Here is a 24,918-nt window from a genome sequence, read left to right on the forward strand (position 1 = left end):
AGCAGCCCCTGAATGAGACTTAGCTCAACTGGATTTCGTTAGGAGCAGCTCCTGTGCCCTTCTGCGGCTGTCGCCGGAATCTCTCCTATTGCCAGTGTTCATTTCTCTTTGTCACAGATCGGGGGTTTTGGCTTTTAAGGCTTAGTGCAAGGTAGCTTACACTTGTTGAAGGATGTCTTCCTCTATTTATCAAAGGGAAATGGTGCCTTGTGGCTTGCAGGGACTGTGGGGTGAGTGTGCTGCACTGCACATCCCTAGTACGGTTCCTTGCAGGGAGCTGATTCAGGTGGTTGCCTCCAGTGCAATCCCTTAGTGACCAGAAGGGGTTATCCAAAAAGGAGCTGGCTTGCACAGAGAAATGTATTGTAGCCTTCCATGCTTATAATTTGGTTTCTTTTATCCTGATGTCTGCTAAAACAAAGATTAATGGAGATGATAATAATAAACCAAACTGGGGATGCAGTGAAACAGCAATCTGTATTGACAGCACTCAGCTCTCCACTGCGGGTTCAAAATATTAAAAATACTTCTTAGCATAAATGAATGAAAATGTCTTCTTTCATACTCAATCAAGGAATAGCTGAAGTAAGGAATAAATTAAACAAGAAGTTTTCTTAATTTAAGTTAGAAAGATGGGATGCAAGATGGGAGTAGTTTGCTAGGGATATGTGAGGAGGTTTCAGCATTCTTCATTATTTTGAGGAGTAGCGATGTCTAGCACAACAAAGGGTAGTATTGACCTAAAGGCATTATAGTTAAAAATACTAGGACATGCGTGTTGATGTAGTACAAAAAGAAGACATAAAAGCCACAAATATTCATAATCATTGATACAAGTAGATAATAGAGCCATTTGGAGAACCATATGACGGATGAAATGGAGAACCATTTTCTTGTGTGATCTTTCATAGCTCTTACATATCCTTGATAAAAGCAGTCAATTGTTTGCATATATCTCATCATCTGAGGTTCAGAAAGTTACTGGCTTTATCGTACCTCCATTTCCATCCATGAAAAGTGGGTGATAACACTGGTCAGCTTCCTAAGGCCATTTGGAATCTGTGGAAGAAAGCTTTAAGGAGGTGTTACTAAGTTATTTTAACCTTGGTTGAATCTGCTGTCTTCAAAGTTTAAACCTTGCTTGTGTAATTTTAATAGTGAATGGAAAATAACTACAGTGCTAATGAAAGTATGTTATAAGCGATTTATAAAACTTTTAAGGTATTTATTTATTTATTTACTTTAGGGTCAAGTTGTTTTCAGAAATGGAGAGAGGATGGGAACCATCAAATTTACACAATTCCAAGGTAGGTTGCAAAAATTTAATTTTCATTATAATTATGTATGCGGTTTCAAACTTGTGTCAGTTGCATTTGTTTCAGAATGTTTTAAATACATACCATTGTTTTGACAAGAAACTGCTTGGAAGATGCAACAAGGTACTTAGAAAGTTTTATTACCTGTTTAAAATGATATGTTTTGAACCCTGCGTGCTCTGAGATATTCCCAGATATTTCCAAGAATCTTTCTAGAAGAAAATGTGTATGCTTATAGAAACTACTGATCCATAAAACTGTACTGGTCAGCTAAGTATCCTCTTCTAAATACAGTTGTTTATGAAAACCATATCTGAAGAAGAACTTTTTTGCTGTTAAGCTCTTTCAAGTTAGTGCTTGTGCTCTCTGAAGACTCAGTTTTGACATTCTGCAACTGCTTGGTAACAGCTGCTTCAGGAGTCAGTCCCTCAGCGCAAAGAGGACAGCAACTGCTGACCCCATCCCTTGGAGGCAACATGCTGCACCGGGTGACTGGCAGAGCCTGCTGCCTTCTCTCAGCCTGAGCTGCCCCTGCAGGGAATGGTTTCAGCATTAGAGACCAGAAATGCAGCTGCCGGGATTTGCCAAGGGTTGCTTGCAGCTGGGACGAGGTGCTTGCTTGGGAGAGTTTTCTGCAGAAATGATGATTCGTGGAAGACATGCTGTAGTTGTTCCTAGAGTTTATAGAATGCAATTCATGGTTTTCTTCCTAGGTTGAGATAAAACCAGAGATGATTGCATTTCAATGGTCTTGTGAGCATAGTAGTGAGAAAGCTGGCAAATCCTTTTCAGACGATGCATGAGGAAGAAGCTTGCACTCCTTTGTCTTAGGAGATCACTTTAAACGTAATCCTGCTGACCAAGTTACAAAGGCTCATCCTTTAAACAGAAATTGTCTGCTGTATGGGCATTATTATTAATGAACAGCAATGCTCTTGAGGGGATCTGTTACTCATTCTAATTTAGTGAAGCAATCTTCAGGGTTGCTCTTGCCTTCACAACTATAACTGATGGTATTAACTCATGTTCCCTGAAGCATTTCTACCCACTAAAACTTTGCAGATGCCATGTCATGATAATATAATTTAGAAATTCTTGCTCAGTGCTGATGATAAACATTGATTGCTTCCGCTTTTCCTGCCTGCTCTACACTCCCCCTCTCCCCCCATTTTGTCATAGTAGCAGTGTTTACAGCCACATTAAAGAATCATGAGAAAAACATTGTAAGGGGATTTTACAAGAGGTGTTTATTCCTCAGAAGTCTGAAAAAGCTCTTATGCATTATGCCTAAGGCAACAGTATGTACCCTGCTAGACTCTGAGCAAGGAGGGAGTTTGGAGGGAAGCATTAAGGATGTGATTTGGGGGAGATACAACATGCATCTTCTGATCTAATCTGGAGGAACAATAGAAGTCCAGGGTGGCTAAATTTATATAGGATTTTATTTCAAACCATTCGAATTTCAGTTTCTTTATAATGTTTTCAGTTTCACAACAGATGCTATTTCACACCAATGGTTTTACCGTCAGTTGAAGTGCTGTTTGGTCAATAAGACCATAGGAGACAGTCACCCATTTTATAATTCCATGCAATTACGTAATGGCAATTTTAGAATCAATTCAGGATTTTCACCACCAACCAAAGGTTTCCAATTAACTTACAGGAAAAAGTTTTGTTATAACCCAGGCATCCTAGGGAGAAGTGCAGGAGAAGGGCTGCAATAGTCTGTCTACACATCTGAAACCTGGTCTTAAGTTTTGTTTAATTTTGTTTAGTTTCTTACTGATTTGGGGAATGAAAAGAGTGTACCAAAATGTATGAGAAACTGAAACAAGGAATTACTTTTACATAGGTGAAAGTAATCTATCTTTTTTAAATTGCAAATGATATTCTAACAATTAACTTTTTTTTCCTCTTCTTTCATTTGTATTGGTTTTATACAAGGCTTTTATATTCAATACTTGCAGCATAGTTGTTAATTTGTTCAAAATAATACTTTATTGGTTATGAAGCTTTCTGAAGCATTCACATTAACTTTTAATAAATCTTGGACTATTGGGAAAGTTCCTAATAATGGAAATAAGTTAATTAACTGAACTACTTAAAATGGTAAATGTGCTTTTCCTTTCTAGTTATAGCTGTTAGGTGTTATCGAGCTTGAGACAGATATACAACTCATTCATTAAACATTTTTTTTTAGAATATAATACAAATCATGATGATTTCTTGGAAAAATGCTTGTATGAGATTAATTGTAATTATGAGTATAGCCTATATTGAATGTATTACTAGGTTATTATCCAAACGTAATAATTGGGAATCATCAGTTTTAGTGTTCTATACTTCAAGAGTCATTTCTTCATCTACACTGGTTTATAGTTTTTTAAATAATTTTTATGAAAATGCACAGTTATCACAAGTAACTCAATGCAGAAAAATAAAATGGGTGAATAGGTAATCATATATCAGAAGTAGGATTTCTTGGCCAAAACCACTGTTTCTCATATGCCAGGGTAGAAAAACAGCTGGGTAGACTCAGGAGCTTCATTTTCTGTTCTTTGTCGGAAACTTTTGTGTTAATGAGGCTATCTGCAAACATTTTGGCTATGGAAAAAGCAGACAGCCGTGTCTGCCAGCGGCGGGGGAAAACCAGCCTGCGAAGGTTCAGAGGGTAACTGCAGTATGCCTGACACACTGTGATGAAATTTTGAATAGCTGGTTCAATTTTGAAGCTCAGTATAGTTTTTCCCAAACTCACACTAGTTGTGTCTTTTTTTCAGCTTCTGTGCAGCCTGTTAGTTTTGCAAGTGGTCAAACAGATGGTGCCAGAGATAGCTGTGACTGAGCTACTTACTGCTTTATAGATCATGAATATTACCCAGGAATGATTTAGTATGCAGCAGAGAGTACAAAGCACATGTAAAAGCATTTTCTTCCTCTACCTTACTCGCAAACAAAGAGCAATCTGTCAGTCTAGCTCAAATAGCCAAGTGATGTTTGAAGCTGGCATCTTTCCGAATGAAGCAAATTTTCCACAGGTGCAATTAAAGGACTATTCTCATTGTCAAACATGTAGTTGAAGTAGGTGGCCAAAATCTTTTGGCTAGTGAGAAGTGAAAGTGGGTCCTGGCAACTCTTGTGTCCATATCAAGGAGCAGGAAGGGCAGCAACAAAACTGAAACTGTAGATTGCTGTGATGCAGGAGGCTGCAAGAACAGATACCCGTCCTTCAAAGTGTTTCACTTTGGCAGATTGCTTCTGATTAATCTGACCAGAGCCTAAAAGGCACCTTGCTTTCAGTGATATTACTATTTCTGTCAGACATTAGAGAAAGCCTAAAAGACTTCTATGCTAAAACTGATTAAAAAGGAAAATTAGAGCTGAATTGTAAACAAGTAGCATTGAAATGTGCATAAATCATGCTGCTTGTAGGTAACAGCAAAAGTCTGTAGTACAGGATACGGAGAAAACTTGAAGAAAGTGGATGGTCACCTGCTGTGTCTTTTAGGTAAGAAAAGGTCAAAGAATTTAAGAGTTTCAAATCATATAGCCAGGTAATATGATATGAAGTTTGCTAGTGTTGAAGGCTGATCTGGGTACCATGCAAGAGTGAGAGCATGGTTTGTCAAGCGTAACTCCATTGGTCTTCTTAGAAATGGCATTACTGAATTTCTACGGTAAAAGCCTCAGATATTCTTCTCTGAGTTTAATCAACAGAAGCAGACAAACTTATGTCTACTCTCCAGGCAAGGGCAAGGTACATGAGAATCCGGGATTGCTTTCCTGGAGCCTCTGCTCATCTACTTAGTTCTGAGTTGTTTGCTGTCCACAACTGCTTCAATGAAGGAGACATCAGCAATTCTCCAGAGTCACTTGCAGATACAATAGCTTGTTCTCCAGGGGCATCAGTCCAACCCTGGAAAACTTTCCTTCTGTTATTCTAAATACACTCCAACAGACTCTTAACTCTGATTCTTGCTTTCATAAGGATTCATATAAATAATGAGACTAATTGCCTTTGAAGATTTTTTTTTTATATTTAACATCTGTCCATTATATACCCCACAGAACTAGTTTGTGGATTTTCTTTCTGTGAATAATGTTGAAGGAATGTAATCCAGTAAACAGAAAATATTTAGTGACAACTCTGAAAACTCAGATTTGAAATATCTCATGTCATATATCTGGAATCTGTGGTGTCAAATATCCAGAATCAGTAGATTCAAATTCCTCTGCTTCTGCAGCATATTTACAAAATGAGGATCAAATATCTTTATAAATATTTTTAGAGATTTGAATAGTTAGATCTGACCTTAGGGGAAAAGTAAATAAAGAAGTACAGAATTCTGTTAGCTGAGCAGAATTTGAATAGTGAACAATAACTAATCGCTCGATGTCCTGTAATGAACAATAAAGATGTAAAACAAACTGCATCCTGTTCATCCTGGGCAGGTGGATTATTTTGGAAAAGATCATTCTGTCATTGAAGACTATCATTTTGCATGCACAAAAGGGAATTAATTAACACACGCTAACTGGAGTGCTTGACTGCAATCACAAAAATGTGTGTTTGGTAGATGTCTTGGTGTACCATATCCACTCAGTTTTTTCTGCATGTGCGTCTTGTGGTTACATTGTCACTCATATCTTAGTGGCCACTGTTTTTTTCAGCTTATTAATCAACTCATCCTGTCGAATGAAGTCTAATGAACAGTACCCAAAGTGCTGTGGGTTAACCCTATCTGGATGCTAGGTGCCCACCAAAGCTGCTCTATCACTTCCCTTCTCAGCTGGCCAGAGGAAAGAAAATATAACGAAAGGTTTGTGAGTCAAGATAAGGACAGGGAGAGATCACTCACTAATTGCTGTCACAAGCAAAACAGACTCGACTTGGGTAAAATTAATTGAATGTATTACCAGTCAAATCAGAGTAGGATAATGAGAAATAAAAACTAAATCTTAAAACATCTTTCCTCCCCTCCCTTCTTCCTGGGCTGAACTTTACTGTCCTTCTTGGAGCCGACTGGCGTTGGCTGTATCGGACATAAAGGAAGCTTCTGGCATCTTCTCACAGAAGCAACCCCTGTAGCCCTCCCTGCTACCAAAAAAAAAATTGACATGCAACCCAGTACAGGTGGTTTGTAGCAATTTTACAGCACACCATACACATGCACATCCCACCTTCACACTTGCCCCAAACCTGCTTTTTAAGCTCCAGGGCAGTTAGTAGTGACTAGATGGAACCTTTATTAGGTCCCACCTAATAGAAATCCTCCTAAATAATCATTTTCTACATGCTATCACATGTTTTGATACCAGTTCATCCTCATAGCCTGAACTGTATACAAAATCCAACAGGTGCTGTCTTGCCTCATAGCTTGTCATTTAGAACATTGATTCAACAAATATTTTAGACATTTCCTTTCAGTCATTACGCTACCTCTGTGCAGAACCACTTTCCTCTTTTGTTGGCAATGATGTTTTCTTAAGCAGTTTGGGATAGTATGGTCTATATGAAACTACAAAGTGTCCACAAAAGTCATTTAGGGTCCCATTTCAACGAAAAGAATAGCCTCCTGATATGGAGAGATATACCAAGTAAAATCCTGAAAGGATGTGCCTTACATCTGGCATCGCTGAATATTGTCATTGCTGATTAAGAAGATGAACTAGAATGTGTAATTCTCAAATGTACAGTGGTCTCTGAGGGAGCCAGCAAGCACAAGGGGGACAAGACAAGGATTCAAAAAGATATTAACAAATTGAAGAAATAATCAGGAAAAAACAGAATGCAGTTTATTTAGGTCAAATGCCTGGTGCTACATTGGGAATAAACTGCTGTACAAATGCAAAATGGGGAAAAATTCACCAGGCTGTAGTTGTACATAAAAGGAACATAGGGGTTACAGTGGGTCACGGGCTGAATATGAGCAAGGAAAAATACAAAGAGGTAAAAGAAGAAAACTTCTGTACTGGGATATCTAAATAATAGTATCCTTTTAATCTACTCAGTGCCAAAAGGCTACAGCTAACTGCTGTGTCCTGTGCTGATGTAAGGAAAATGTGTAAAGAGGACAGAGGATTAAAAACATACCTCATTAGGAGAAGCAAGACATCTAGGCTGCTTAGAGAAGAGAAAACAGTTCAAATACATGACAATTGCCATTAAAACATTTGCTTGTCCTGCCCTCATCGGCTGGCTGAGAAGTAAGGGATTTAAATAGTAGCAGCGCAGACTTAAGCCAAAAATAAGGAAATTTTCTAGTGAAAATGATATTTAAACTCTGGAAGTTTTGAAGTTAAACAGACCTTTGAAGTGGTATAGGCATATTCATTGTGCCTTGAGATGAACAGGGGACTTTTATTACTTCTTGAGGTCTCTGCTAGGCCAACTGTATTTAATTATAAGCTATTGCTCATCTACAGTGTGTGTTACATGATTCTGACACTATTTACAAGAATCTGTCCACTGTATGCTACTAATACCATTTGTTGTATTTCTTTTAATTGTTTCTACTAAGAACCATAAGATAAGCATGAAACCTTAGACTGGTGGTTAGATCATTTGTAGGAAGGAAACACTGATTTGGTTCCTCTTCCAACACTAGTTCTATGGTTTTGAGTTTTTTTTCCTTTAAATCCAATGTGTTATTTGAATGTAAAATGCTTAAGAAATCTTTGGGGCTTGGATCCCTCATCCAAGTGAGGATCATAACTATAAATAGATTATAGTGCCAGGCCCTCTGACTCTTTGTCTTCTGGTCTATCAGTCTTGGTTTTTTTGCTGTCATACAAGATTTTTAGGAGGACAAATAGTGAAAGTCATTATCCAGACATATGTGTAGCATGGTCATAAATAGAAAGAGGTGAAAATTACACTTCTCCTCAGGCAAAAAGTGAATTGAACCAAAAGTGAATTTGGGATTTCCCAAATATGTGATGACTCTTCTGACTATTTATATCTAAATAGGTAATACCTGAATGGGAAGTGCTGCATCTCTTCTTCTGCTGATGCATTTTAAAGAAGGGTGTCCCGATCAGTTCTTGACAGAAAAGAGGTGATTCCTCCCTCTGCAATACAAACACATACATGTGCACATTAAAAAAAAAACCCCACTGCTACTTAAGAAATCTATCAAGAGATAGCCTTTACCTCCTGACAACCTCAAATAGAAAAGTGGAACTTCTCCCTTGTCTGTTTACCAAGCAGTGGGGTTTGGAGTGCAGAGATTTTGGTGTTTCAGTGCCTAATGCTGTAACACCTCATTCACTGTTTGGATCTGACCATAATTATTCATATGTCTAGCGCATGAAGAATTGTCGTATTGGGTCAGGTCACAAGCTTTGTCCAGCTCAGTGTCCACTTGATAGTGGATACTGAGATAAGCATACAGCATATGTCAGTTATAGGTATATGTATCAGAAGAGACATATATAGAATTGTTTTTTCTGTATTATACACTCTCAGTTCCCAAAGGCAAGTGTTTTCATTACTTTTAGAGCTGGAGGGTGTCTTTAGACCATCAGATTTAACATTGCATGTGGATTTATCCTCTATCAATTTGTCATATCTTTCATGGATCCATTTATACTTTTGGCCTTCAACATATCCAGTGGCAATAAGTTTCACAAAATAATTACGCATGTAATGATTTAAGCCCTTCCATCTGTTTGTTTATTTGCTTGTTTTAAACCAGCTATCTCACAATTTCATTGGACATACCCTGCTTCTTATAATGTGAGAAGCAGTGAATAATTGTGTCTTATTGACTTTCTTCATATCATTCATGTTTTACAGATCTGTTTTATCAATGACTCTTTTAGAAATGCAAGTCCTTGTCATGTGTTTAGTTTTTTCTTCATTTAAAAGCTGCTCTATAATGCTAATAAGTCCTTACATCTTTCAATGCTCTTATTCCCTTTTTGTGAGAGCATGAGAGCCACATGTAGCGTTGAAACATCTACCTCCATACATCACACTGCTGAATGACCTCTCCAAGTTATTTTAACCACGTTCCCAGTATTCTGTTTCACTGCATTCGCCCCTCTTTGCCTCTCTGATCGCAAGTGAGCACAGCACTGATGTTTTCAAAGAACCCACCACAGCAAGCCCAAGGTCGCATTGTGGATGCTGTTAATTTTTTAGTAACGACCACTCTGCCTGTATACCTGATATTATTTTTCCCTTGTATGTTACTCTGTACCTTACTAGCACTGAACATCACACTGAACATCACCTGAGCATCTTTATACCAGTCATCTGCCAGATGGACACATAAAGGAGATTATATTTTTATGTATGTTTATATCTGTTTTCCTCTCTTATTGTCAGATTATTTTGGAGACATTTCCTGTTCAATTTCTGGTTTTGTTCCATACCTACTAGCAGCCGTGTTTTCCCCTGAGCCAGTTATTCCTATTGTAATCTATTGTATTGGTATTATTACCAATCATTGTTTTTTTGTTTGTTTGTTTTGTTTTGATAAATAAACATGGAATATTGTATTGAGATTGAGGTACCTAAGTTGTGCAGGTGCACTGTCAACTGGAGAAAGGACAGATCAGAGTTACAGAAATTGTTTGGGGTCTTAGGGCATTACTTATAAAGAAAGATTAAAGGGATTAAGTGTGTGGAGTTGCTGGAGTCACTTTTGGAACAAGCCATGTTGTGTGGATACAAATGGTGAGGCCAGGGAGGATGCACTGGAAGGCAATGCTGGTTCTGCAGTGGCTGCTTGTCACGACAGTTTATTTGATTTTGCCTGAGCCAGCTTTAAACCAGCTTTAAGCCCAGCGAGCTGGGGTGTCACAACACTAACATGAGGCAGAATGTAAGCTGGAAATACACCCAGGAGTAAAATAAGCATTTTGGTAGGTAACCTTTCATTTGGGAGCACAGCTACAGGAGACCACAGCTGTGCAGCTAGTAGCACTTGAGCCAGCTAGTTTAAGGCTAGCTGGGTACTTCTGTGCCACCCAAAGTTGCAGTTAGCATGACAGAGTCATTGGGAAGAGCTGAATTCATTATTTTCCTCCAGGCGTAAGAGGCGGACACGCGTGAGGAGCAGGGGAGACCTATTTATCGCTGTGTATCTGTGCCTGTGTTTTATAGAACAGTTCATCCCTTGAGAGGTTGTTTGGACTGTGCAAGTAATTATTACTGGAATAAGCACACACATTATAGAAATACCCATAGTTTTTATAGGCTTCCACTTCAGTTCCTCCAGCATACTCTGAGGCACAAAGTATTTCATAGGAGCTGATAAGTCTCTGTCACTATTTTGTGCAAAAATATCTTAGGAGCTGTCTTAAATACCAAGAAAAAGGACTCAGTTTCAAAAGTAACAGCAAATTAAAAAATAGTTGGAAAGCAAAGGAAACTAATTTTACAATAATTAATCTCTACAAAAGTTTGAAGTATCCAATTCAAGAAAGTTAACAGAAATTAGTACCCCACTAAAGAAATTATGTCTGAGAAAGACCTGAAATAATTGTCAGCTGTCTCTCCTTCAGAGCTCTCCTACTTTTACTGCATTTTAAATAATAAGTGGTTTTTGTTGCAATCGGTATTCAGAATCCTACCTCTACTAGATTTAACTCATTCAGATGTTTCATTTCAGGTGATGTACAGTGCTGTCCCACCTTTTCACCACCGAGTCCTCCCCATCTTTTGAAGAGAGGCAAAGTCTCTCTCGAGGGCTACTGGGCCACCCTGACCTGAGCTCTCTGCAGAGCCCTGTGCTGGCACGTTTCTCCCCTCGGCATCTTGGAGACGCTTTTTTTCCTGGAAGGAGCTGTAATACAGTTCCTACACGGGGATAAAAAGAGCCAGAAGACTTACAAGAAATACATCAGATTCTGGTATATATTAAGGGAAAATATTTCATTTGACATGATTAATAGAGAATGTGGTCTATTGCAATGACATCATCCCTAACCTGTAGTTCAAATATTTCCCCAGGAGATACAAACCCGTGAAATAGAACAACTTTAATTCTTAGTGAATGGAAAAGAAGAAAGTGAAGTTTATCTAGGTCACTAAAAGGACATAGATTTATTACTTGACATTACAGCATTTGAACAGACAAACATGGAATATTGTTTAGTAGTACACCATGCCAGCATGCAAAGTTATGTGTTGCTGTAGGCTAGAGATACCGAGATAAGGTTATAATGCATGACAGATCTCTAAGTAGATGGAATTTTATAATAAAGACTATTTGACAAAAATTTCCTTTAGATAACTGTTTCTGGGATGGTAGACAATATTATCACCGTGTTATGAGAAAACAAGGATGACAGGCAGACCTATCACAGAGAAGGGACATGAACAAGGAACACTTTGTAAAGAACAGTGAAGATGGGTTTGTTCACTGTGTAGGTGACCAAAGACAGCTGTGAATTGTGTGCTACAGAATTCATACAGGCAGAGATACTAAACCTTTGAGAGCACAAGAACAATATTAATCCAGAGATTAACTCCTTATTAAGGGTACAAAAAGACTGAATTTCTTTTCAAATTTAATAGTCCACCTTTTTGCATCCTAATCATAGTTTCATTTTTTTTCTGTCATTACAAGTGCTAATTTAATTTCAAGTCATAGCTGATCATGCAGTCATTGTATTGACACTTTGTTCTTTAAGCTGACATTTTAGTTTCTGTAAAAACAATCTGTTTCAATACATCATCATTGGAATCTAGTTCAGAAATTAAAGAATTCTGGTTCTGTACACACGGTAATAAAATTGAGCACATGTAATTAATAGAGTTAGGAGGAGAAAAGCTTTTGAATTTTGTTTCTAAATGTCTGACCTTGAGTAATGCTCTACAATAGCACAGGTGTCATTTTCTGTCTTGCATCATGTTATTTAAAATAACTATACCAAATTTGTTATACTTCCGTGATAAGCATGTCTCTGTTTCCTTTCAGGGAATCTTGCTGAGTTCCTTGAACAGGAATTTATCACCCTCCCTTTCAAAAGAAACAAAGTAGGGATGCCAGTTCAGGAAATAGTAGCATTCCGTTTCCATTTCCAGTGGCAGTATAGACCCCTTGTAGTCACATAAGCAGACTGACAGCAAGCTCTTTTTTCAGAGTTCTCCCTTCCAGACTCATAAAACCCCCAGACATTTAGGACTTAGGCAAAACATCTTTAAAAAGCTTACTATGGAGTCTAATATCCCCTTGCCCCTGGAACAACAGGACTGATTCACACTTTTCTTACTCTGGAGTTATTGGTTCAAAGCTGAAATCAAAGGGAGAACACGAGTGTGGATTGTTGAGAAAAATGTCTGCTTACCATTCCATCTATCTTGGTATTTGTTATCTTCAACTGGAGCGCATGTATAATTTTTTTTCCTTAAATGATTATGGAGGACAAGGGATGAATTCTTCATAAGTAAATTATTCCATTAGATTGATCTAGTACATCTACCTGTGAAGAAGTGATTTCACCACAGATGATTTAGCAGTGATTTAGTTCAAACTACTGCCAGAATGAAAAATGCATTGAATTAATACCGTACGTGTAGGAAACAGGGTCAGGAAGAGGAATAAGAAACTGTCATTTGTAGAAAAAGCTAAGTGCTATTTTATATGATCCCTAAGTACTGACACAAAGCTGTTTGATACCTCGCTATGTTCTCACTATATTCCTCCCCACTGTTTTTTAACCTTTATGCCATGGACAATTTTTTCCTCCTTGAGCTGCTTTCTGCATATCCAATTCAGAGCCATCCAGGCCATGCTTGAACTTGAAAAACTGCACACAGTCTTTGCTGGTTAATCACTTGTGCAGGAGCATGTATGTATAATGAATTTCCTTTTATTTCACCAGGTTTGGGACTTGCTTGGTCTCATTAGATGGGCTCAGAAGCCCCACGTAACACGGGAAGCAGTGTCACAGCCTCCCTGTCAGTGACTGGACTGCAAATCACCCTCGGGGTACCGAAAAGGGCTAGTTTGAAGGAGGAGGAGAAGAGCAATACCTTACTGCCAGAATATCCCATAAAGTCCTCCTGCATAGCGGCACACCAGCTTTTGCACTGGGCAGGCTGCATAGCTTTTCAGTGGAAAACATGTATTCCCATCTATCATAAAGCCATTGTGGATCCTTGCCTCAATTAAAAGTATGCTGTAGGCCCCAAATTAGTAACACAGATTCCTTGTTCTGACCATTTTAAAAGGTCAGGTTATTTATAAGCCTGGTGTGACAAGTAACTCCATGTTCTGCCCTGAACAGTGTTAACATGGAAAGCTGAGTACATCAGGGGAAGCATATTCCTGTGCTCCTCAACATGCATATTGGAAAAAAAACAAGGTGTCTAACACATAGAGAGACCCAGATCCTCAAGCAATTTTACTCTTTTACAAGACCTCTTGCACCACATAGCTTATAGGATGGAGCTACAGAAAGTTCAGGGGATTGCAGGGATGTTGCACGTTCATAAAAGCTGGCAACTCCAGCAGGCTCTTGAATACAAAGCATGTGCTTCTTGCATATTTAGGAGAGAAAATAAGGAGAGACTCCCTGCGCAGAGCAAGGGGAACTAAGCCTTCCTCTCATTCTGGCCCTTCAAAAGGTCAGTGCAGAAAGTGTTATAACACAAAGTGATTTTAACCTGACTTTGCTAATGTGACATTTGGAGCATGGTTGTGGCAGTCTGATGTGACAGCAGGCGAGTGTTGTGTTGTGTTATTAAATGGCAGAGGGCCTGATAAAAAAGAGGAAGTTGTTCCCATATTTAGTGTGTGCTTCCCCCCTCAAAAGGGAAAGACTACAAAAAGCCCCTGATGCGTGAGTCACAAAGGTCAGTAAATACATGAAGGGCTTGTTAAATTCAGAGATGAGAGCAAGATTTTTGAAAAGTCGTTCATGAATTTTCACACTCGGAAAATATTAAGTTGGATTTAAGGTTACAGTTGTATACAGAAGCTATAGATCTTCAAAAGCTTTTTAACTGATCATATCCAAGTTTGATAAATTCAGCTGGCAATCTTAAGTGATAACCTTCAGCCAAATGCTAGATTGTTGCCTATGTGTTACAGGTTCATTTTTCAGCACTGTAGGCCTATTTTAATTTCTGAAAGCCTCCCAGGACTCAGGCAGCTTTAGGCCAGCTGATGATGTACTGTGACAGCTAAAATCAGTGGGGCACATAACTCAGACTATGGGCTGGCTCTGGAATTGGTGAGGTTTACAGAAGCATGATTTCTGGGAAGGACTCTGGGCTCGCAAGTCATAAATACGTATACATGTCCCTTGTGGATATAGAGTGCCCTACTGATGCCCCGGACCAGCAGGTAAGTGGAATATCCCATCCCTCTTCTGGGCTTAAGTTAGACTTATGTTTCTGTTTCCCTTATTGATTCATATTTCAATTTTTTTTTTACCTAAGTTCAATTTTATTTTTATTTTTTTTAGCCCTCTGTGATCTGTCTACACGTATGGAAGAGGCTGACTAAATGTAAGAAATACAACAGATAAAATGTTAGGGGAAAAGACAACTGAGTCTTGAGACTTATATTTCTAAATCACTCAGGCATTTTGAAAATGGATTCTCCCCAATTGGAGCAAATCTGAAACCTAACTGGTTTGTAAGATGAAGTAGTTGGATAAATGCATCTCCTTCAGCTTCGTAACTGAAGACTTGAGCATGTAAGCAGTTTTACAAGCTTTTGTCCCCTTAGACATTTGTTGTGATTGACAAAGGAGATCTTGCTAGAATAATGATAAGCTTTTCTTGCTCTTTTACTGAATTAAAAAAGAAACACGGTCTAGGTAAGAGCATTACAAAGTTCCTCAGCTCTGCCTTGTGGAATTTTGTGTTGAGACTTTCTTAGAGTGAGATCCTAAAAGGAATAAAAGTTTATCTTAAATGATCTGTCAGGTTCAATTTATTTGTAGTAATTGGCCTGGGGCTCACTCATTTAGCAAAACCTTGGCTGCTCTTGCATGGGCAGAGAAGCTGGAAGAAAAGGCTTTTTTTTTTGCTGCCTACTGATGGACCCATACAAAGCAGTTCAGCTAGCATCCCTGGCAGAACTTTGTATCCCATAGGGCCATGGACAGATGTACTGGAAGAAGAACTTTGAGCCTTCACAATCTGCATACATACCTCCTTATGCTGGGCAGCAGATACTAGCAGAAATGCACGCTGCCCCTTTCATGACAGATTTCAGGAATTATGTACGGCCTTCTTCCCTCAAAGAGTGCTGCCATAGCCAGGTGTGGGCACCTGGGGAAAGGTGCGCTCGTCCTAGGGGCTGCTGCCAACTATGGACTCTTGGCATGCGTTAAAATTATGCTCATTTGAAATCCAGAATTAGCAGTGCTTTTCCTGAACTCCAGATGCAGATTAAAAGGATGGTGAAAGAAGAGATGATTTCTAGGCTTTAGTAGTATCTGTTGCTTTGTGCTTTCATCAGCTCACTAATATATAGACTGAAAGAACAGGTGTAAAAGCGGCTCGGCAGTATTCTTCATTACAATATAATTGATTTCGTGACTGTCTGTAATTTACACTCATTCAGGCAGTATTCATTCTAGGTGGTATTTATCTTCTCATCATTTTGGCTAAATGTAGGGTGAAATATTGTGAAGTACTCTATTTAAAACTAGGTATATTCCATTTGCTTGCTTTACTTTCCTCTTCTTGGCTTTGCAACTATTATTAAAAACAAGTTAAAAAAATGGAGAGACAGGAGTAAGGGAGTGAAATGTGACATTTGCATGCCATAAACCAAACACTTGAAAGTCAGCAATTACAGGATCAAAGGTAAAAGCTCACAAGTATTTTTTTCCTTCTGTTCTTAAGTATAAAATGACTGATGCTGAAAACCTCTAGCAAATCAGAAGTTCCAAGCAGCTGAGGTAAGCTCATTCAAGGTCCAGATAAAGAAACTGGAATACTCTATGCTGACAGACCCAATTTTAACTAGGTGAAAGATTCGGTCATAGAGTGACTTTTAGTCACTTTACATTAAGAATGTGAAATTCTGTCCATGTTTTACATTGCTCAGGATGGAGATGGAAACACAGTTGAAACGTTTCATAATGTTACTCTAATCCAGTCAAATGGTTTGCCACTTAGCATTTACTAAAAATTTCTTGACTAATATAGAACAGGAAGGCTGTCCAAGATGGACAGAAAGGAAATACAAATGACAGGGTTCTCTGAATTTCCCCTCTGTCCATCCTTCTGTGTTCATCTTCATTGGTATCCTCCCAGAGCAGAGAACTGCTAGAAAACTAGAAAATTAGATTCAATTCTTTCTTTAGTAAAAATGCTAAGAACTTTAGAATTAGTTAAATTTTGTATAAAAAAATAGTGATGTAAATATACTGTTGTCTCAGATCCAGCATAAATAGCATACAGTATGCCTTCTGTCACCATCATGTGTGTATTTTCTAGTCTTTGTATAGGGCCAGTAGCAATCAGTCCCTGAAATATTGGTAAACTCCTTTGTGCTTTGACTAGAATATTCTCCTGTGTATTCCCTTTTCTCAGATGATATGAGCTTACTGGGAATTGTCCTCATCTGAGATTTGTGGGTTGCTGTTCAAGAAATTGCCAGTGATTGCCTAAACAAAAAGATACGAGTGCCTCATTAAGGTCTAAAACAGGAGGAAATCTTCCTGGCTTGTACACATGGAAGGTTTCCTTTTCTACTACAATTTAGCTGCCGTTCTCAAGGATAGGATTTTTGCCCCTAGTCCATAATTATGAGGCTAGATAAAGATGTAAGGGAATATTTAGATTAAATGTCAGCCAAATCAATGGGTAACTCTACATAATAGGCAGTAGAACAAGCTGCCAGGAAGGTTATGCTATCCACATTTCATTTCTCAGAACTGGCTAGCCTTTTTTTTCTGCTAATGATGATGTTAGATAATTAATCCTGATAGTGTGGCCAAGGACAAACAATACTGAACAATAGATGTTTCTCCTTTTCATCTGGAATGATTCTATAAATTGTGCTATTCTGTAGAAATCAATAGCTGATCTGTTAGATGGATAAAACCCAATCAACAGATAAAATATATAAATGGAGCTGCATCCCACTGAATTGGGTCAAATTGCACTGGAAGTGGGTCAAGCCTTTAGGAATCCTTCTCTACTGTTGATTATAATGAGTGCACAAGGTTTTAAAACCAGCTTACTGGTTTTAATCAGCAATAGCTTATGGTATGATGAATTACTACTGTGTATAGAAATACTTCAATTAAGCAGTGCTTTATGAAGACAGTGTAGATGGACCATTGTAAACTCTGAGCCTGGCCCATCAAAGTTCTGAGTAGATCCTGAAATGTTAAATTGATTAGGTATTCAGGAGTTCCAGCATCTTGTGCAATCAAACCTATAATCTGTGATTATATTATAACAACGCAAGAGACCTCATTTTGTACACGGCTTAAATATTCATCTAGGGCTGTAGATGGTTTTAATTTTTAAATTGAATTTAAAAAAATTTTTTTTGCATCCACAGGAGTACAAATGCAAAACATGTCCATAGAATTTAGTGTTTGTAAAAGCACCTGCACAGTTAATGACATGTCATTTTGAATGTTTTGTTTTGTTTTGGACACGTGCACAAACTGATTGTGCTTGCCAGGTGAAAGTGATCTTCTAAGCTTGGATGATAAATTTGCTTTATTCAGTAACTGAATATTATGGAGCTCATTGAAAGAGATTTTCATTGTTTTACCCTACTATATAGGATTAACAATGTAGATACTTAGAGCCATTCCTCAGACATCTGCCTGATCTTGAATTCCCTGCATGCCTGTACTTACACCAGCATTTGTCTGGTCCCGAATAAAATATGGCACATCTAAGCCCTAGTACCTCAGGAAAAAGTAGGTGTTTTCTTACACTTCTGGGTGGTCTGCAGTTCCAAGAAAGCATCCTATCAGGAGCAGCTTCGCTCAATGTGTCCCCGTGCCTGGCAGGCAGAGCACCCAGGTGAAAGGTGCATAGTTCAGATTTGGTTCCATCCTCTGCTTGACGTGGAGCAGGGATTTGCATCAAAACCTTTCTTTGTTCTGAAGTTATTGAACTGCTCCTCAGATATGTCTGGGGTGAATTTCTAAGTCTTTCATACTGGATATTTTTTACTATGTATAAATAACTGAATATTAATTTACTAAAAAGAAAGCACAAAATGACAGTCCAAGAGCTGAGGCATTAATCTAGAGTGGAGGAGAGCCGAGTTTAGATTGCTCATCCAGATAGTTCAGAGAAGGAACTTAAATTCCTATTTACTGTATCTCAGAGGAGTGCTCCTGTGGCTAAGTGGAGTTAACAGGAGTTCCTCTTTCTTGTCATAAAAAAGTATTGGGTCAGTTCTAGGATATATTTGCACTGTTAATTGTGCTCATATCTGTGTTTGTCCTAGGTGCCTAGGTTTTTTATAAGCCACATCATTGAATCTCCTGACCAACACAACTGGAAACAGAAGTGGAAATTCCTTAAGTTGTATTTCAACAGCCATAGACCTTTGAAGTGCTTGATTACCAGGAAATTTCAAGATATAGCCTAAGTCCAAACATATCAGTGCAACAGTAGTCATCTTTGGCTGAACTCTGTTTCTGTTGTTTGTGTGCTCAGCTCTATTTGTACAGGTTTAACTGACAGCAGGATTTTTTTTTTTTTTTTTTTTTTGGTGAGTAGGTATTGTTTTCTTTAGTGGCCTCTTTACAAACATTTCTTCCAAACATTTATTCTTTAGCTCTTTTAAAAGCTATGCTACTACATGCAATAAATCTGTGTGTAAGAAGGGAATAATTTATTAGATCTGTGTTTGCTTTCATTCATTTTTCTTTTGTAAGATGGTGTCCTGGTTCTGGCTAGAATAGAGTTAATTTTCACTTGAGCTGGGAGAGGAACTGGAGCTGGTGGCACCTCTGCTGGGGGACACAGCTGGAATAGGTTACTAAATGGCCAACAGCTGGGACAGTTTGCCCAAATGAGTCCAAGGGCTGTTCCATCCCATGTGACATCATGCTCAGTATATAAGTGAGGAGGGTGCTGAGGGGAGGATCCTGCTACTCAGGAGGAAGGCAGGCATCAGGATCTGCTCTGAGCTCTTGTACTGTGAATTATGTTTGTGCTTCAGTATTTTCTTTTATTAGTTTTGTGTGTTTGTTTTGTTTTATTCTGTTATTCTCTTAATTATCTTTTTTTATTATTATTTTTTTTAATCTCAGCCCACGAGTTTTACCTTCTTTTTTTACCAATTCTCCTCTCTGTCCCACTGGGGGGAGGGGGGAGGGAGCGAGAGACTGTGTAGCTTGGTCCTGAGCAGGGCTAAACTATGACAGATGGTTATCTCAGAAGATGAAATCTGTCTCATCTCTGATATCCATGAGAAGTCAATAACTTACCCAGATATTTGCACTGGGGTCCACCTTAAAGAAAGACAGAGGCAATTCCAGAATGGAACTAAATCTTATCCTTAGGTACCTGTCTACAGTAGACCAAGCAAATTATGCTTTATAAGAGGTGGTGCCTGTTTTCCTCAACATCTTGACAGGGAGCCTGGGCAAGGTAGTTGAGATATAGAAGTCTGCACCATGTTTACTGATGTTTGGACAGATAAATTCCCTTTCATTGTCACTACACTGTTTATTAGTTAGAACAAGATTTGGTAGAAGAATTAACTACAGTACCAATAATGAGCTAAATCAAGCACTGTTTGGTTGCCTGTTCTGTAGATTTGAAATCTGCTGTCACTTCTCATATAGTAAAGTTTAAATAACTGAATTTAGACACTTATTATTTACTGGCTTTAAATCTCACAAAAATACTTTGGTGCTGCTGAAGAGTAAATCAAACAAAATTAAATCTGTAAATTTGAGAACTCAGCATCCTTGATGAGAAAGTCTGAACTATATTTTTCAGTAATGCCAATTTAGATTAGATTTAGTTTAAATTCATTTTAGATTCTCCTTCAGTACGGTAATTTGGAGAATGAAGCAAATCTGAAGACTAGTTCCTCATAGCCGGACTGGTAGGGATATCACCCTGAATGACTTATTCTAGCAGAACAGGGGAAAAAAGGAGGCTTTAACATCCGAACTTACACTGCTTGGGTGCATATAGTTTTCTTGTACATGCAAATCATGGTAAATTCCAAACAGTTAAATAATCCGTAAACCAGGAAGCTTTCAGTGAGATTGTTAATGGCAGGCTCTGCTGCACTTCTCATCCTCTCCACTGTGAACTCTGAGTGGGAATATCGTATCCATCCACAGCTGAAAAAGGCTTTTGTTAAGGTCAGGCGTCAGCTATTAGACTGACTTTGAAGGTGGTTGGGAATAAGAATTTATTTCAAAAAAATTGAGCAAATTAGGTTTTTTTAATAAATAATAGTGTCAGAAATTATTTTTAATGTGTATTTATGATGCCAGCCCTCAATTGTATCTGAACAGCATAGTTGGGTTAGGGACTCAACAGCCTGTGAAATGGTGAGACTTTCTTCTGTGGTAGCTCATGTGTCTTCAGCAGAAGGCTGTCTTGTCTGAGCAAGATGTATCATCTCAGGCTGATGAGTTCAGTGTCAGAATGAACTTTAAGAGCATAGAAATCATTAGTGTCATACCTGGGTTTTGGAGACTTTGGGAGCTCCCTGAAGCACCTGTCTGATTGCTTGTTGTCTTGCACTTGGTGGAGAGCTGTGGCTGATTTTGTCCCCTTGTGGTGCCTGCTGTTCAGTGCAGTAAGCCAGTTTGGTGTCTAGTGGCCTGAGAACAGACAGAGCTGACCCCTCTGTCTCTCAAATTTGTTACCATTGCAGAATATTTTGATGATCACAACTCTGTACCAACAAAAAACAATGTTGTGTTTGGCTCTGAGTATAAAATTTTAAATCTTTCTTTTCTGCAATATTATTTATTTTTTTAATATTTAAAAAAAATTACTAAATTTTGCTAAATTAAGTAATCCTATTTAATACCTGGAAAAGAGATCTAAATATTTAAAAAGTTATATTTTGCACTTTTTGTTTTTGTTTGGCAGTCAAATAAAGTTACAAGATTGAGAAAAGAAAAAAAAAATATAATTTATGCAATAATGAGCATTATAAGTTGATTTCATTAATTAATTATTTGTTTCCACCAAAAAAGAAATACTGAGAAAAAGTGTAACTTGATTTGGAGATAGTCTTTTTAAAACTGGCTTTAAAACTCTTTCTTTTATTTGTGATTCCTATAAAAGCTATAGTAATATAATTTTAGAAAAATATTATCTGAGCTGGCATGCTCTTAGCAAGAACGAGTTGTCATAATTCCGTACAACTTTATCCTGAAGAGGCTTGTTTTCTTTCTGATATAGAACTAAATTAGTCATACACAGATTCCTCTAAGAAAATGTCTCATGCAAGAAGCAGAGAAATTCAAGATTCTTCAAATGGATTTTTCGGAAATTATATGTATAGTGCTCTCTTGATTGTTAAATTACACTCTGTGCTAGGTCAAGGTATAGAATAAATTATTATCATTTGTTTTAAGTGAATGGGAATTAGATAATTAAGAAGCATATTATTGGGTTTCAGATAGCAGGTAATTTTGTGTTTAAGCTCAATGAAAGGTTTGGATGGGGTGTAAAGAAGGAGGCTTATATTAAGGAAATAGGAGCAGGAAATTGAACCACTTCAAGACAGACTTACTCAACTTCTCTTACTAAAATCAGTGGATAGGTTTTCACAAAAACAGTATTAACTATTGAAGGTAACAGGCAATGTACAAACTAGATGATAAGATGGATTTAGATTTTACTTTCCGTTGAATGCAGTTGTCTTTCAGCAGTATAAGTTTACAGCTTTTCCTGTAAAAAACTTCTGAGATATGGAAAGCTCCAGTGAAGGAAATAGAAACAGTACATCTGAGAACATCGTGCCCTGAGTTACAAAAATCATAATGATTTTATACATTATCAAAAATCCAGTATTGGTTTATGGTTTCTCTCTGTTTGTTTATTACTTCATTTTTATAAGCAAAATCAGGAAACTCAATAGGATGGATTTATAAACAAAAATCACAAACTGAGTAGGTACACTGTTCGGGTTGGTGAACTGCTGCTTTTGAACTAGACCTGTTTGAATGAGACCTGTAACTCTTTGGACCTTTTCTGGAAAACTTCAAAATGGTACTGATAGGCATAAACCAGTTGATTAGTACTGAGGAACTTAGACTCTCCAGATATGAGAACATTAAGGACTTAATGATAGTTAAAAAGGCCTATAAATATTATTTCTTTGGAGGGTATTTAGGGTTTATGGATCTACATGGCTGTTTCTCAGGGCTTTGGTCTCTCCAAGATTAGCTGCTATAACTTTTGGTAATGAAGCGTGGCGAGGTGGTGTCCTTGTCCTCCCACCGTCTCTCTACACTTCCCCCCACTTGTGCCTGCTGGTCACTGGGCTCAGGGCAGTTGCCCTGCTTGACCACCGAACTGTGTGTCTCCTGCAGCTGCACATGTCTTAGCCTGCTCTCTGGTCTCTCTGTGATCTCTCTGTCAGTCCTCTGGGTCTTAAAAACTGTTTTTGAGCCCTATAAACCTGCTGAAATTTAAAAAAAAAAAACATGAAAAAGAAAGAGATTTTGGCACAAGTTAAGTTTTTTGTTGGCTTTATTAGGGACAGTTGAAGTATATTGCCATATAAACACGGTATTTTTGGTATACTCAGGGGGCAGGGTGTCAAAGCTGTGAAGGGATTCAGTATTGTGAGGGTAGGAGCATGAACTGGAAAGGACTGTGTTGTTAATGGCTAGTCCAGAAAAGTCCATAGAATTTTCAAGGTAGCTCCACTGTCCGTCCCAAATACATGTACAAGAAATACCAGAAAACCCATGACATGCTATCTTTGCATAGAACAGCAGCTTTAAAATCTGCCAGAACAACTGGGGGACATGCTACACAGGAAACAAGTGATGCAGCAGCTTGACAGGGTCTCAATACTAGTTGCAGAAGTGAGAACTGCTTTCACCCTGTTTGCGTGAACCACAACATTGTTATCCTCTACAGCTCAGACATGAAAAGCATCTGCAGAAACAATCTATCTTCTGGAATAGGCTATGGAAGTTATAGAATATTTTCTATTTAGGTAAGAAACTTCCATTTCTAGGAATATATCCACAGCTGCGTGCCAGAAATTATTCAGTAGAGCAATGCAAAGCAAGCTACAGAGTCCAGTGTTGGTGCTGTAGACGGGAAGCAGGGGCACTGCCAAACAGCAGTGCTCTCCCGTGAATGGTGTGATTGAAAAGGAGCCAGCGACTCCTCTTGCAGCAAGGCCAGAGCAGAGGAGGATGCCACACGAGCACTGTTCTGTTCAGCAGCTGTGTTTTCGCCTGTGTTTACGCATGCTGCTGATGCAATGAGGAGTAATGTGATCTAGTTGAGTGCACAAGTTATTGAAGCAGGGTGGGCTTTTGGCATAGGCAAACCCTGTCCTAGCATGTGTTGTGGCCTGTGATACATACAATAAATCCTCTTTGTTGTCCCTTCTCTTTCCTGGTCCTGGTCCTACCAGGCCCAAGACCAAGACATCTCTGTTCCTCCGAGAAAGTCAGGAGGTGCTAGATGCTGAGACAGTGATGCTGCTGAGCTGAGGAGGGCATCAGGAACAAGAAAAGGACTGTAGTTGGAATTTGAGGGCCCCAGGTTTCCAAATATGCAAATGAGGATCTGGGCACCGGTTTCGTGCAAGAAGCGTGACTGCTTCTCTAGGTTGTTTCACATGTTTCTGTCTGCTGTATGCTCATAAGTTTTGACCTTTATTGTTTTAAATCTCATTGTTCTTGCTTAAATCAAAGTTACTTAAATCAAATTTACTTAAATCTAGAACAAGAGATTTGTGCTAGATTTTTGTGTACCTACCCAAAACACAGGAGAGGCAACATTTTTACATCTTATACTGAAAAGCAGTTAGTAAGAGCATTTGACTTGCATCACTAGCTCCCACTAATCTGTAAAGGCTATTGCAAAAGAAGCAATTGAGTACAAGCAGGTGAAGAGACAAAAACTGTACCTAAGTTTACATAGTCTTTTTCTAATGAAGTTTTGTACTGAGGTACTTAAAATTTGAGGGGTTAAAGATTTATGGTCAAATAGGTAAATAACTTGCTTTCATAATTCTGCTACCTATACAAAACACGTCATGTAGATTATGATTCTGCTCCATTTAATCTTTTTTTTTCTTCCTGAAATATTCTATAATTTAAATTTCCGTTGACTGCTATCACCAGGAATTGGTAGCAATTGCTTAGGTACATATGCAGAGATACATACTCACTTATTTCAAGTAAGATTTGAATCTCCTTCTTACAGTTTAATCACTGTGGTTTTGGCTTTCAAACTTGTCACAATTAAAGTTCATGGGACAATTGACTTTTGTAGATGGCTTATAGTAATACTTTGCTAACAGTTTCAGGGGAAAGCTTTTTGAAATATGTTTTTCTTGAAGCTGTTTTTAACATTTCCTTCTTCCAGAATTCCTCTTGCTCCCATATCCCAAACACACCTCAGCTTTCTTTATTCATCATGCACCTACAATTTTTACATTATCTCAGAAAAAAGGCAAAACATTATGCCAGATCA

General features: G+C 38.2%; 1 protein-coding gene across 1 annotated transcript in view; it reads left to right on the forward strand.

The window, feature by feature from the left end:
* The window catches only part of GABBR2 (gamma-aminobutyric acid type B receptor subunit 2), a 488,684-nt gene that overhangs the window by 279,145 nt on the left and 184,621 nt on the right, over positions 1-24,918 (forward strand). Inside the window, exon 8 of the mRNA XM_086740482.1 lies at positions 1,247-1,307. Within this exon, the coding sequence (XP_086596608.1) occupies positions 1,247-1,307 (61 nt within the window). The remainder of the gene's footprint in view (positions 1-1,246; positions 1,308-24,918) is intronic.

Source organism: Chlamydotis macqueenii, chromosome 2 (assembly GCF_036417535.1).
Source record: "Chlamydotis macqueenii isolate bChlMac1 chromosome 2, bChlMac1.mat, whole genome shotgun sequence".
Taxonomy (NCBI): Eukaryota; Metazoa; Chordata; class Aves; order Otidiformes; family Otididae; genus Chlamydotis; species Chlamydotis macqueenii.